A 13,837-nucleotide genomic window follows, 5' to 3' on the forward strand; every position below is an offset into this window, starting at 1 on the left:
TACTGTCCATAATAACATATCTTTTTTCTTATATAAAACTAGGTCATGTGACTCTGTGGAGGATGAAGATTAAAATCCCCTAACAACTGTCACCTGTCTGTCAGTGAAGGAAATCACTGTGTTGACACAATTTCCTTCAAATGAGAACAGTCAACATAACGTGAGTAGAAAAAGGGTACATAAAAAAACACCTTTTTACTTTTAAGTCTTCCAGTCTCTGCAGTTCTAAATAAAAATAACAATGCGTTACTCTAATTGTCCGCTCAGCCTGGTGAGTTACACACAACCATAATATTAGCAAAAACAGTATTGAAAGCCATAAAAGTATATAGGAAGCTCAGTTTGGTTCTACAGTTATGATGGTTTTATTGGCATTTTCCAAGGTATTAATTTACAGTGATGGTCACAGTCTGGAAAGGTAGAGAGACATGAAACAAAAAGAGTGGCACTATTGCAGATAAATATGGGCCTCTCCTCTGTATGGCCTACATTTGTAGCATGCGGTTGCCATGTTAGGATATTTGAATTATTCAGTGTCTTCTAGCAGCGGATGGACATGCATAACACACTTAATGCGCTACTTGATATTGCTAGGGTTGAATCATGGGTAAAAGTAGTCTGGGTCTGGTATGTGAAGAGGTTGTTGACCCCCCTGTAACAGTTGAATTGGTTGCTGCTGAACTCTGACCTCTAACAAAGCTCCATCTCCTTTCATTATCAATCACAATGTGGTACGCTATTTGGTTATTATGGTTAATGCCCGATATTTTTCTGATAGTTAAGCAAGAGTCTCAACAACAAATGCAAATATTTGCTTATACACTGAGCCTTATGATAAAGTTTTTTATGAATTACAACAAATCATTTCAATATTCAACCCTCGCTTTTGAATCGTCAGATTTAGCTCCCTGAGGAAAAGATACGTACTATACAATCAGTGGCATCAAATTGCGTTAATACTGCTCCATCAAAGAGTTGGTAAAATACCCTAACAGTCAGGATCAAAAAGCCACGTTTTCATCCAAATGGCTTAAATACTTACAGACACTTAAGTGAGTATCCATTGTCTACTATGTTATTAAGATCTCAGCGCCTCCACGTCTACATTAAATGACTTTGTATTTAAACAGTAGCCTTGCTTACAAGTTGTGAGGGTATGTTCACTATATTCACGGCAAATCACTGTAGCCTTATCATGTAGCATCACAACATCTTAAATGATGAATACACAGTGTGTCTTACATGGACAACACCAGAATACTGACATGGGGGAAGGACATCTTGGAACAAGGTGTACATACAGTTTATATTACACACAGACTTAAAAAAAATTGTGATGAAGAAAACAGGTCAAATGATCTAGATCAATGAAGCCATTTAAGAAGCACTATGTACAGTGTGGAGAGAGTTTAAATGGACGATGTGTGACAGAACTATTATTTCTTAACAAAATCAAAAGAGCAACAACACAGAACAACACTGACAACAAGGGGAGGGGAGAGACAGAGGGAAGTGATGGACAGCACTGAGAGGGGGGAGCGGGATTTGATATGTGCATGTGTGCAAACCTCTACAAGTTTCACAATAAAAGCATGATTTTGCAGCGCCTCCTGTCGAGCATAGGAAGGGGGCGCTGGGTGTTGGTGCAGGGGGCTGGGTTTGGTCGGTGTTGTTATTTTTTGGGTGATGGGGATAAACAGGGATGAAAGCACTTTTTCGCTGCAGTTTAGCCACTGCCCAACATCTTTGTAGCACGCTGGTTGGCCTCGTCAATCCTGGTCTTGTTGGAATCAGCCTGAAAGAGAAAAGCACTAGCTGTTACACAGCTCACCTAGCAGTCAGTTAGAAAATGTGGTACAACCAATGGTAAAGGGTGGGGATGAGTTATTTTCAGCTTATTTCAACCCAGTGTATTTTCTCACAAATATTCAGGGTGATTATGTCAGCTGTCAAGTTGACCCGGATATAGATCTCTATGCCCATGTACTTAGCCATAATGGATGCACAGTCTAAAGTCTCTATGGCCACATTTAAAGGAATGTATCCTTTAATGAACACATACACACTGACCTAATGGACAAAATGCACAATTGATATGTTTAACACCCAGATTTTGTTCACTGGCATGTGAATCAGATTTCCTCCATTACTGTGTCAAAACCTAAATCTGCAGTCAGCACAGCTGAATACGCTGTTACATAGCCTAATGCTGAGTATGTAATCCATGCTAAATATCAGCTAAATACAAAAAAAAATTCTAGAGCTGTTGCCTTTCGTGTACTTACTTTACCCACAGTGCTGACATTTAATTTTTAATCTCCCAATTTATGACTTTAACTAAATGTGTAACTCTAACTACTTTGTGGTTTTCCCCATAGCTTTCCATACCTTCTCCTAGCATTAAATCAAATTATATATTATACTTATACAGTTAATGGTCTATTCACAAAATAATCGTAAAAGCCTGGTGCTCCTTGCGGCCTCTTTATAATGTTTATTCATAAATACAACAAAAGTGTATTTTTTCCTTTTTTTTCCCCTCATTTTTTCTTTTCCTTTGTACATTGTAGTTCCACAAGTAGTTCAGTAACTCCATATTTGTTCCATTTTGCCAAAATGTTGGAGCATCATACTAAATGTAATAAATATTGGCACTATTGGTGCCCACCTTGTATTAAATGTTACTCAGGCTATTGCCTAGTAACAACTGAAACTGCCTTTTGCCATCAAGTATGAATTTGAAATGGTGAAGAGGCAACTACATTAAAATCATGCAATTGTTCCGAATTAATGCAACCTTTTCCACCAATTACACTCTCTACGGCAGTGCTCATGGCACAGTACCTTCTCCATGATCCTATCGATCTGGCGGTTCTGGGTGTCGATCTCCTGGCCCATGTCCAGGGCCATGTGACGCAGATTACCAATGATCCCGCCCACCTGTTCCAGGTTCTCATCCATCTCATTCTCCCTAGCGTCATCTGTTACCCTGGAACAGGAGGAGAAAGTGGGACTGGTTATTGACCAGATACGCTTTTGATCAGCCTCACAAAACAGTATGGTACACTATGAGTAGACACAATATGCTTTAAGTGAAACAGTAAATCATAGTGTCTCTGTAATTCAAGTATTGTGACATTTAAGGATAAAATAACTTTATCTATGTACCACATGGCCTGCTTCAGTGCCATGGACAGCCCTTTACATCAGTCTTTGAGAGTCCTGTCTTTCAAGGAACTGAAAAACCTCAGCAGGAGGTAGAAACCCTGATAATTCGTGAGGAATTGAATCAGGTCATAGTATTACTCATGGATTCCCAACCAGAGGGTCGGGACCCCTCTAACAGACAAAAACAACCATACACAAGCATTTATGCAGACACATAGAAACAAGTAAGTATGTTAGCTTCACACACACAGAGGGGCCCACACAGACCAACACCTACACACACACAAACACACACTTACCTGCGAATGAAGCCCCCACTGATGGCCATCTGTTCACGTTCGTCCATTACTCGAGCCCCTGGCTGGCTGTTCACCACTCCATCTTGGTTCGCTCCCCAGGCCTGGCCCCCGCCCTTAATCCTACCACACACACATTTCAGTCAGGGCCAGAATAACTGTTGTATTGAGTGCTTGTGTTTGTGTGTGTGTTTGTGTGTGTGTGTGTGTGTGTGTGTGTGTGTGTGTGTATAAATGTATTCATACATGTATGTATGTGTCTGCACTTGTTTACTCATTTCTGAATGTAACCAGGTGTATGGTGGCTGTGCATCTGAGTACACACTGGTCAGTTTGTGTGACACTGCGTGTCTACGCTACAGTGTGAATGTGTATATGCATGTCTATGTAAGTGCATGTTTTACAGCAATTCACTATTAAAACATATACTTTCCATGAATATATGTTTAGAATGCATTGCATAATATGGTGTCAAGCCAATTGGCCGACTAAAAGCAACATGCCAGCCACGTATGATAAACTAACATACATGCATTTGCAATCTCTTAGTGAATAATTGATCTAACATGCAGATCAATTGAATCGGAGCACAATAAGTACATGCAGTATGTGGCTTGTGTTAGAAAGTCATTAAGTTCCTTTAAAGACTCTGGAAACCATCTCCCACAAGCTCATACAGAAGAGCACAAACACAGAACATAATAACCAGACTCAAGACAGAGGAGACACAAACACACACACACACACACACATAGAAACATAGTACACAATGTTTGACATGGGAAGGGAAAACACGTAAAGAGGAACAGGGTCAGACACATTCTGTATCTAGTAAAAGAAAGCCGAACAGTTAGATCAGTTGTGGAAAACCAACCAAAAAACCCCCCCAAAGTGAACAGTGATCATTTTGCATGCAGGACTAAGTAATACAGTAGCTGTGATCAGCCCTTCATTTCATCTGGATGGATCAATCTGTAGGATGATACACTGTATACAGTCAAATAGGCAAATGTAATTCTTAGCATTTGTTTGATTATGTTTGGAGTATCTGATGAGTTGAGGTCACCACCGAGGACAAGACAATGAACAAAATTTAGGCGATTTAAAAGTTGTGTTTGATCACTTTTCAAAGACAGACCACTACTGCATGCACCATTGTTGTCTTGAGGTGGTAAACCACACCCATCAGGTGCTCCATACAGTTTATAACAACAAGCAAGAATTATTTTTCTTATGCTATTTGACCCAGGGCTCCCATATAAAGAGTCTAGATCAGATGAAACACATGACGCAACCACAGGATTACATAACAAGTGGCTCATGATAGGGAGGAACAAAGAGCTATAGAATAGACAAGATCTGAACCCAAAACAGTCACATATGGAAGCAGGACCAAAATGGACCGAATGGAGGCAGCAAACCCCTAATATACCTTCATACAGAAAACAAAAAACCCAATCCAAAATTAGGTAGTGACTATTAAAAAAACTGACACCAACTCCTACAAAATGATGGCTGTGACACAATAAAGTAGATTAGTTGTCAAGATCCTGTTCAGCCCTGTTTTGGCGAAAGGAAGTGTCTGTTGTTAAACTGTCTACCGATGTATTTAATCTTCAGAATGGATATAAAAATATGGTAGCACACAGTGAAGGCAAAGAAAAAGAAATGTACAATTTTTGGTGAGATCTAACAAAGAAAATCTATGTTTTTGGGTTCTGTTTAAGACTTTCCTCAAAAGGACACTTTTTACACTAACACCTGACTTTTTTCCATTCACTGTATTCGGCAAATTATTAAGGCATCACTTAATTCATCCCCAGAATAATATCAGAGAAACCTCTTGCTGCAAACTCAACAAAAATATAGCCATTTATTTCATCATTATAGCCATTTATCTCTTGGTTTGTCAGCCACTTGTGTTTTCTATAGCTCTGAGATTGACAACTGTATACAGTACATGTATTGGTCCCGGAGTATAGTACACTCAGACATGACTCAATGGCCATAGTATGGCTGTTGAGGGCCAGAGAACAGATCACACAGGAGTTTGGCAAAACCGGCATTGAGAATCCATATTTATATCAAAGCTTTCAAAGAACAAATGTAGGATTTAAGAGCTTCAATATTAAAATGATAGCACATAAAGTAGTGTGTGCCCAGGAAACAAGTTTGCCTCACTCATGTATGATGTTTCATTAAGTAGGACCGTCCTGAGGGAGGAGAGGCGGGGGTCAATTGAAGCATACTACAGATACAACTCGTTTTCTGAGGGTCATGTGCCAAAGTTGGTGTGTTGAAGAGTAAATGGACATTTTAGCAGCTCTCAATGTATCTTTACTGTATGTGTTTGATGACAAAGTTACTGTACTGGAATGCTAATAAGTTATTAGATTTGACCACCTTTACATCTGTAATTACAATTACAATACAGAGAACACCCTGACCTTTATTAAAGCTGGTTTTGTAATGTAACCAGTTCATGTGCACAGTCTGAAAAATGAATAGAAAATAGCATAAATTCAAGAATAAATCACACATAGAAACTGGGACCCACACATTACGCTTAAAGGAATAGTCTGACTTTCTGGGAAATATTTGCTTTCTTGCAGAGACTTAAATGAGAAGATCCTTCTTGTTTGTAAGGTTAGTATGAAACCCCCACCAATTAGCTTAGCTTAGCACGGAGGCTGTATGCAAGGGGAAACAGCTAGCCTGGGAAAAAGTAAAAAAAAAAAATCTTGTTTAAGTTGTCCAAAAACCTAAGTGTTGGCCCAGAAATAGTCTGACGTATAACCCCTTGTAAACCAACAGTGTGTCCTTTTTTGCATTTCGGTTTGTGTACATATTGACAAATAAAATATAATGTGTTAATTAATTAGCTTTAGAGGTGTAGTATGTGGATTTAGTTAGCTTTGAATGGACCAGACTAGCTGTTTCCTCCTGTTTACCACTTATTGTGCTAAGCTAAACTAGTTGCTGCTTGCTTCAGATACATATCAATCTTCTCACAAGAAAGAGACTAAGCATGTTTTCCAAAATGTCAAACTGTTCTAACTGATACTGTACTGTCATGTTCTTGATTGTAAAAGCATCACAATATACTCCCACTTAATCAGTTAATTAATGTAAAAACATGTAAAACACCAACATTAATAGTTTTCCAAATGGCAGCTAAATGGATAAAATTCAAATCAGTCATTTGATGTGGAAGGCAACTAGTTGATATACTATTTGGTTGGATTGTGTACGTAGCATGAGGCATCATGCTGCAGGGTGTTAGGGTAGGGGCTCGGGTGGGGTTCAGGGGGGTGTTGGGTGCTGTGGCCCAGATCCCTGCTGATGCTGCTACCTGCTGAAAGAGAATCTCTCATCCAATGTGGAATGAAGGGCTTTTGAGGACGACAGCCAAGGAGGCTGGAGAGCAAGTAAAGTGGCATCGGACCTTTTGTGCAGATGTGTGTGTTGTTCATGCATGCATCGCTTTATCTCAGTCTTAACTTAACCAAACACACCCACACATCATGCAGTGCTGGTGCCTGTTCCGAGGGTGTGTTGGCAATGGGCCTCACACCACAGTTCACCATGCTCTATACACCAGAAGCAGGCAGACGGATAGAGAGGCAGGAAGGCAGGCACTGAAACACATGCAGTCAGGCGACACAGGCAGCACCTACTTGTTACAGGGACATGAACATAGACCACAGAACTGTCCTAGATTGTTCAAATTCTTTTCTGCATCCTTCATGTCCTTATTGATTTGGTCCATCCCCTCCTCGATGCGCTCCAGTTGTTCTGATTACCAACACATTGTCATTTTTTCCAGCAAAAGAACGAAAGCACATGAGAAGAGAAGAGAGGAGGAAGAAGTCGCAGGTTGAAGGAAGGGGAGGGGAGTAGAGAGGGGGAGACAAAGGAGAAGAGACAAAAAAAGACATTGACTGTGACAAGAGAGACATCAGACATCACCACCACCACCACCAGCACTGGACAGGCAAGAGCTCGTGGCTCCTGGCCGGTACCTACTTTTTAATACATGGGCATATCAGACCACAGCATTGCCCTATATCTTTTAAATCTTTCTCGGCCTCCTTCAGGTCTGCGTTCACCTTGTTCATGCCCTCCTCCACACGATCAAGTTGTTCTGGTGAGGACAAAGGCATGAGAGTAGTGAAATAAATGTGACTGGTTTTTTTCTCGAGGGCTGGCGCTCTATGCTACAGTGCAAGAGGCAAAATGTCTTGGCTAGATGCAACAAGGCAAAGCAGGCAAGAAGCTTTGAGAGTAGCTGGGTATTTCTGTTGAAACAGTGACTAAAAAACTAAAGAAGAAGAAGAACTAAAAAAAAAAAAAAGTCTTCTTCCTCTGTTGCTCTGCATGTGAATTTACTTCCTTGGATTCTACACGGTTTCCTACCTTTATCCAAAGGCAACATATTGCTGGTCTGAGTAAGTGTTTCATGAATGTGATGAAAAGCATCATTCAGGCACATGAAGTCGCCAATGCTTCCTTACTCAGATGGTCACAGAGCTATAAAAAGCTCTGTTTCAAGGTCAGATCCTCTCTCTGGCTGGTTAATGGTTATAGGACAAGGGCAGCAGTGATCTCCATCAGTGGAAAGAGGCATTTTGTCTTCCAGGACTCTCCTGGTTTGATCAGACACACCGTAGTGCAGAGGAAACAGATTATCATATAGCGCTGGCTCAAGATTTATAGAAACGAGTGCTACTGGCCCACAACCAAGGCCTGTTATAAAGGAAATGTTAGTATTTCTACAGTTCTGCTGAAGCCTCCAAAGGAAGGAGGCCTCATACAACATACAGTACTGTAGGGTAGCAGATGGAATTGAATTTAATCTCCACGTCTGATAGTCAATAACAACCTTGCTTGGGGTTTTTTTCTGGAGTTAAAATAATGAAATTATGTCATGGACTCTTGCATAAGCTGTACAGACCTCTGCTGACAGGGTCAAGTAAAGGTCAGTTTGATGATTCTGAAAGCTGAGGCATTTATAGCCACAGGATAGGTTGCCACTCCCCAAAATATAAGTTGGCAATGTTTGACTTGAGAAAGTTGAACAATAAGTTCTGTCATCCCATTAAACACAGACACAGAACAACCTTGTAATATACTGACTAATGCTTATTCTCTCTAAAGCCAGAGAGTGCAATATAACAGAAACACACTTTTCAAACAGGAGAAGAGATCTTGAAAGCTAAGGAGAAAGAATCAGTAGAAATGATTAATAGGAAGTTAAGTCAGCTAACTAGGAGAAATCTACGACTGCGTGTAAGTGGACGTAACAAAGTGCTACACACGACAACTAAATGGCCTCCAGCACTAATCCCAGGCAAAGCGAGGGATTGAGTAGAGGAGGAACGTGTGAGAGAGAGAGGCATTGTTTATCTCCTCAGCCATGGACAGCCAGGCCAGACTTAACCTGCCTCCTCCCATCCGTCTGAGGATTATAGTGTGAGGGCGTTCCCTCCTCTCCCATAGTCAGTCACAGCTTTAACCAATTAGAAAGCAGAATAAATCAAATCAATGAGGAGTCCGTAAAATAGGCCTTTTCCATGGCAGACTGACATGTCACTGTATAAAAAGCACAGGTGTTACTAATAACATTAATAATGCTTCTGTTCTACTCAAGTGTCCCAGTAAGCCATGTCAGTCTGACAGTGTGACAGGCATGTGATCAGGAGAAAGTTAAGCAACTAAATGGAATTAAGCCATCATAAAACCCATGCTTTTGATACAGTGATATATCAAGATATTTTCTGTGACAAAGGTCTATCAGATCTCTATCATATAATAACTATATTTCTATTTTTATACACTATGACAGAAACACAGGTGACAAAAAACAATGACAAAAAGGAACATGCTGCCCATAAAGGTGGGAGAAAGCTAAAGATTACAGTGTTGAGAAAACTGAAAACACAACCTGCACCTTACATTAATTTGTGTCAATTTTGGATTAAATCAGCAACTATCACAGTGTGTTTTGTTTTCAATGAAGCCTTTTGAATTATTTAGCAGCCAAAACAACAGACAAACATTATACAGGAAAGTCCTGTGTTTCTAACACTCAGTAACAGTAACACTGAGGATAGCTTTTAAAATGTACATTCCACCTCTTAAATTAGCTTTACTTAGTGTGGGGGGATGAAAAAAACTGATGTATGAGTACCTGGAGAATATTCGGAGTAGTTGGTTTATTGTGTGTGTATTTTTTGATTGTCAGCGTTGAGCAATGATCCAAGAGTAACAGAAAAAGACAGACTGACAGAAGCCGTAATGGTCCAATAGCGATGAAGTGGTGAATAAAAAGATGGGAAAACTGTGATTTCCAGTTATCAGCTTAAGGCGATTAAATTGTATCATTCTGAACAAAAACCAATCACACTCCTTGTACATTTTCAGCCTGTAAGAGCTACAATCAAACCACTGTTTTGTGCTTGGAGCTAAGACATTGAGAGTTGCTAGTGGTGTGGGCTCACTGAGGCAGAGCTGCAATCCATCAGCTTTGACTGAGGTGTAATTCAGGTCAAGATGCATGTAACAGCCAAGCAGTGAGGGACTCATTAGCTGCAGTGAGACCTCCACCACAGGCAATACATCACTGCAATAAATGACAAATCTCCCCCTATGTATGACCTGCGTGTGTGTGTGTGCATGTGCATGTGCATGTGTAAAGAGCAAAGGGATTAATTCCCCCCTAGTTTACAGCTCAACAGGAGTGTATTAATTACCACAGGCTTGGAAAGTTATTACTTATAAGCCTTTTTTCTTTTTCTTTGGCAATATAAGAAGGAATTATTGACGTAAAAACACATGTCCGAAAATATGTCAGAGCCTGCTACAGCGGAGGCGTGTGTAGGTCAGTAGCCATTGCAAAGTGGAAGGAGGTATAGGGAAAGTGAGAAGAGACAAGAAAGAGCTTCATCATTATTGTAACCAAAGTAATCTCCAGGCAAGAGAACAGGAGCGGAAGAATGTAGAGGTCAGGAAAGAAAATTGAAGGGAATGGGAGCAGGGGCTGGTTGGAAAGAAGAGAAGGAGCGCAGAGAAAAGAAGAGAAGAGGAGGAAGACAGAGAGCGAGAGACAGATGGGGGATCAGGTTAAGAGGACATTTGCTGAGAGGCAGAGGTAATTTAAATCTGTGAATTGATTGCTGTCCTGTGCTAACAGCAGTGAGCTGTGCACTGTGGCAGCCGTTATTCCGAGGGGGGAAGAAGACAGGAGGAAAGAGGGGGGGGGATACAGGCTATATGTTCCTGTGACAGGCCAATTAGGCTGCTCTTTCACGCATAGAGCTGAGCACAAGCCTTTGGTAATATACTTACACACACATCCACCACACGTACTATGACTAGATGCTCCCCTACACACAATAAATGTCTCTTGAATCTACACATGCACCCACAAAACGCCACACTTTACTTCGACTGCTGTGTGGATCAAATCTGTGACCTTTGTTGCTCTGACCAAGATTTTCAAAATAAAAGAGGACTTTGAAATTACAGCATCAAACCGGGCATGGAGCAGGCAAACTTAGCAGCTTTTGTCCCACTCTGCTCATTTGTATCTGCTCCTGCCACACAGTCACAGCTCACAGTGTCAGGCGCTACAGCCTTTCAAAAATATTCAGAGCAATTCATCTCATCTCTTGTGTTAATATACGTGTAATTTTACTGAGGAAGGCTGCTGTCAAGCCATCAGATACTCTCCTACATGCTAATTAATACCGGTTGATACACCTTTGTGTTCTTTATCAGAAAAAATATGAGTTAAGGGTTCCTTGGAGAATCCCATTTAAACACGGCCACCATGTTTCAGACAGCGTGGTAAAAAGTGTTGATTCATTCTTTAAAAGGGGTTCATGTCCTTGTTCTACTGCTTAGAGGTATTAAACATACAGCTAACATATAATTTGTATGCAATATATACATATTTGTCTAACAAATGAAGTAAGCATGAAAGTGTAGTAATAGGGAGGCAAAGCAGGAGGCTAGCTCAACAGGCACATCCAGTATAATCATTTTAGCCACATTAGCTCAGACTGCAGCTGAGGTTACTTTTAAAGACTTGACAGACGCTCAGGAAGAAATTAACTGTTCCTTTGCTTCAGTAATTATAAAACCATAAAGGTTATTTCAGGGTTGTAAATTTGACTGAGACTCTACAGTGTTATATTGGACGTGCCGATTATGACGACTCTCCCATTATGCAGCCTAATATAGAGAGAATTGGTAATAGAGCAGATTAAAAGTGATGACAGACGTTAGAGGGATAGTGTTTCGTGTTCTCTCCCTATCAACTTACCTCCTTGCTCATCCAACATGACCAGAGTCCTGATGCCGGCATCTTTACTCTAACAGACAGACAGACAGACAGACAGCCAGACAGACAGAAAGAGAGATGAAAAAAGAAAGAGAAGAAGAGAGGTTGGGAAAAAGAGGAATTAATGTGACAGATCAGTGAAGGTCAACAGAGCAGAGCTATCAGGACAGCAGAGGTGGGTCAAATTACAATTTGAAATCATTTTTTGGAGTGTGAACTGATCTCGTCTGGCATAAATGAAATAGCTTGATTTTAAAGGAATATTTTGACATTCTGGGAAATAAACTGATTCACTTTACCACTCTCATATTTGTGTATAAAGCTACAGCCAGGGGATTGTTTACCTAGTTTAGCATTAGGATTGGAAACAGAGAAAACAGCTAGTGTGTTCCTACAGTACCAGCAGCTCTAAAGATAAAATGTAAGAACTGTCGGCTTTGGTTTTTCTATGGGTAAAAAAGAGAGAGAGGTACTTGCGCCACTTGGTTCTAGCTCCATATTTAATTGACAGACATAAGAGCGGTATTGATCCTCTCCTCAAAATCTCAAACTATACCTTTGAACAGTCATCAGTCAACAAAGAAATGGGAAGATTTCATTTATTATATTTGACCCAAGTTTGGAGGAAAGTCATGGAAATAAAACACTATAGAGGAAATAAACTGCTCATTGTAAGATTCTTAAAAAGCCTTTTAGATAGAGAATTCCAATGTCCTGAATGTGTCCTAAAATAAGCTTCATTTGGAGCCTTACTTTACTTACGCACAAATTAAGCAAATGTGTTCATATCACACAAGCATAACCCTGTAACCATTATCTGCACAGTGTCAGCAGTATAAGGGAGGTGGGTAAACCATGTGGTGCCGGGTGTCAGAAGACCCTTTGGGACTGACCATCACGTTCATTTAGAAGCATGTCTCATATGGAGATATCGACAAATCGACAATTAGGCATAAAACAAAATTGCAAACCTCTTTAAACCTTAAAGAAGACAAGAAAAACTTCTCAAAATGCCACAAATGTATTTATGCATGGTCCTGCACTGATTCCTAGGATAAACTCGTCCACCAAATGGCATGTCCTATATTTGTTATGTTCACTGGGCTGGTACCACAGATTTGTTGACAAAGCTCCAGTAATGTAACATTCTGATTTGGCTTACAGAGCTGGCACATATTCAAACACACAAGCACACACCAAACACGCAGACTCATATGCTGTTATTTCTCTGCGCATGGGCTCCGTCACATAATAGCACGCTTTAGTGAGCACACAATAACCACAATAACCGCTGCGCACACAACAAAACAACAGCTTTGTGCTCTCCATGAGCCCAAGGCTTCCTCTAACAGATATTAAGACTAAAGGCCGTTCAGTTCATGCATCGGCTATTTTAGATCAAAGTGTGCTCTGACCTTCTTGGAGCAGCAATAGAGAGCAGAGCTGGAGGCCTGTTAAACATGCCACTGATATTAGTATCAATCAAACAGACTGCGAAAGACATCTGCCAGTGGCCATGGATCTGTACCAGTGTGATGTTAAACTGATGTTCAGAAAGCTTTCTCTGGATGACTAAAAATCAGCACAGAAACTCACCAGCAGAGCTAATGTTTGCAGATATATGTGCTTAAACGCAGCTGAAGAACTGCTTGTTTACCCACTAGGAATCATGGGAAGACATGGGAGGGCAGTCGTGGCTCCTGAACTACAGGACAGGATATCTTACCACGCCAACTGGCATAGTCTGATGTGATGAGATCACATCTTCCTGTGTGCGTGCATACACACGCACACGTGCACACGCACGCGCACGCACACGCGCGTGCACACACACACACACACACACACACACACACACAGGTTCTTTTCACACTTTCCTGTGATATAGTGAGTCACAGAGTCTTCCTTAAGTACTTGATCATTTTTTTTAGCAGTTTCTCCCAAAATACTTTTCTGTCAGGAAATGAACATGGAAGGTGGTGACAACTTTTCAAGAGATTAATAGAGATTCATATTTTCCAATATCATT

General features: G+C 40.6%; 1 protein-coding gene across 2 annotated transcripts in view; it reads right to left on the minus strand.

Moving 5' to 3' along the window:
* Positions 1–341: 341 nt before the first annotated feature.
* The window catches only part of LOC127351937 (synaptosomal-associated protein 25-A-like), a 38,342-nt gene continuing 24,846 nt past the window's right edge, over positions 342–13,837 (minus strand). Inside the window, exons 4-8 of one of the 2 annotated variants that reach the window (XM_051379953.1) lie at positions 11,791–11,839; positions 7,491–7,608; positions 3,468–3,587; positions 2,845–2,989; positions 342–1,795 (exon numbers count right to left, since the gene is read on the minus strand). In XM_051379953.1, the coding sequence (XP_051235913.1) occupies positions 1,727–1,795; positions 2,845–2,989; positions 3,468–3,587; positions 7,491–7,608; positions 11,791–11,839 (501 nt within the window). In that variant the 3' untranslated portion in view covers positions 342–1,726. Of the gene's footprint in view, positions 1,796–2,844; positions 2,990–3,467; positions 3,588–7,141; positions 7,260–7,490; positions 7,609–11,790; positions 11,840–13,837 lie in introns of both variants that reach the window. The other variant, XM_051379952.1, reaches the window with a different exon arrangement.

Source organism: Dicentrarchus labrax, unplaced genomic scaffold (genome assembly GCF_905237075.1).
Source record: "Dicentrarchus labrax unplaced genomic scaffold, dlabrax2021, whole genome shotgun sequence".
In the NCBI taxonomy this organism is placed as follows: Eukaryota; Metazoa; Chordata; class Actinopteri; family Moronidae; genus Dicentrarchus; species Dicentrarchus labrax.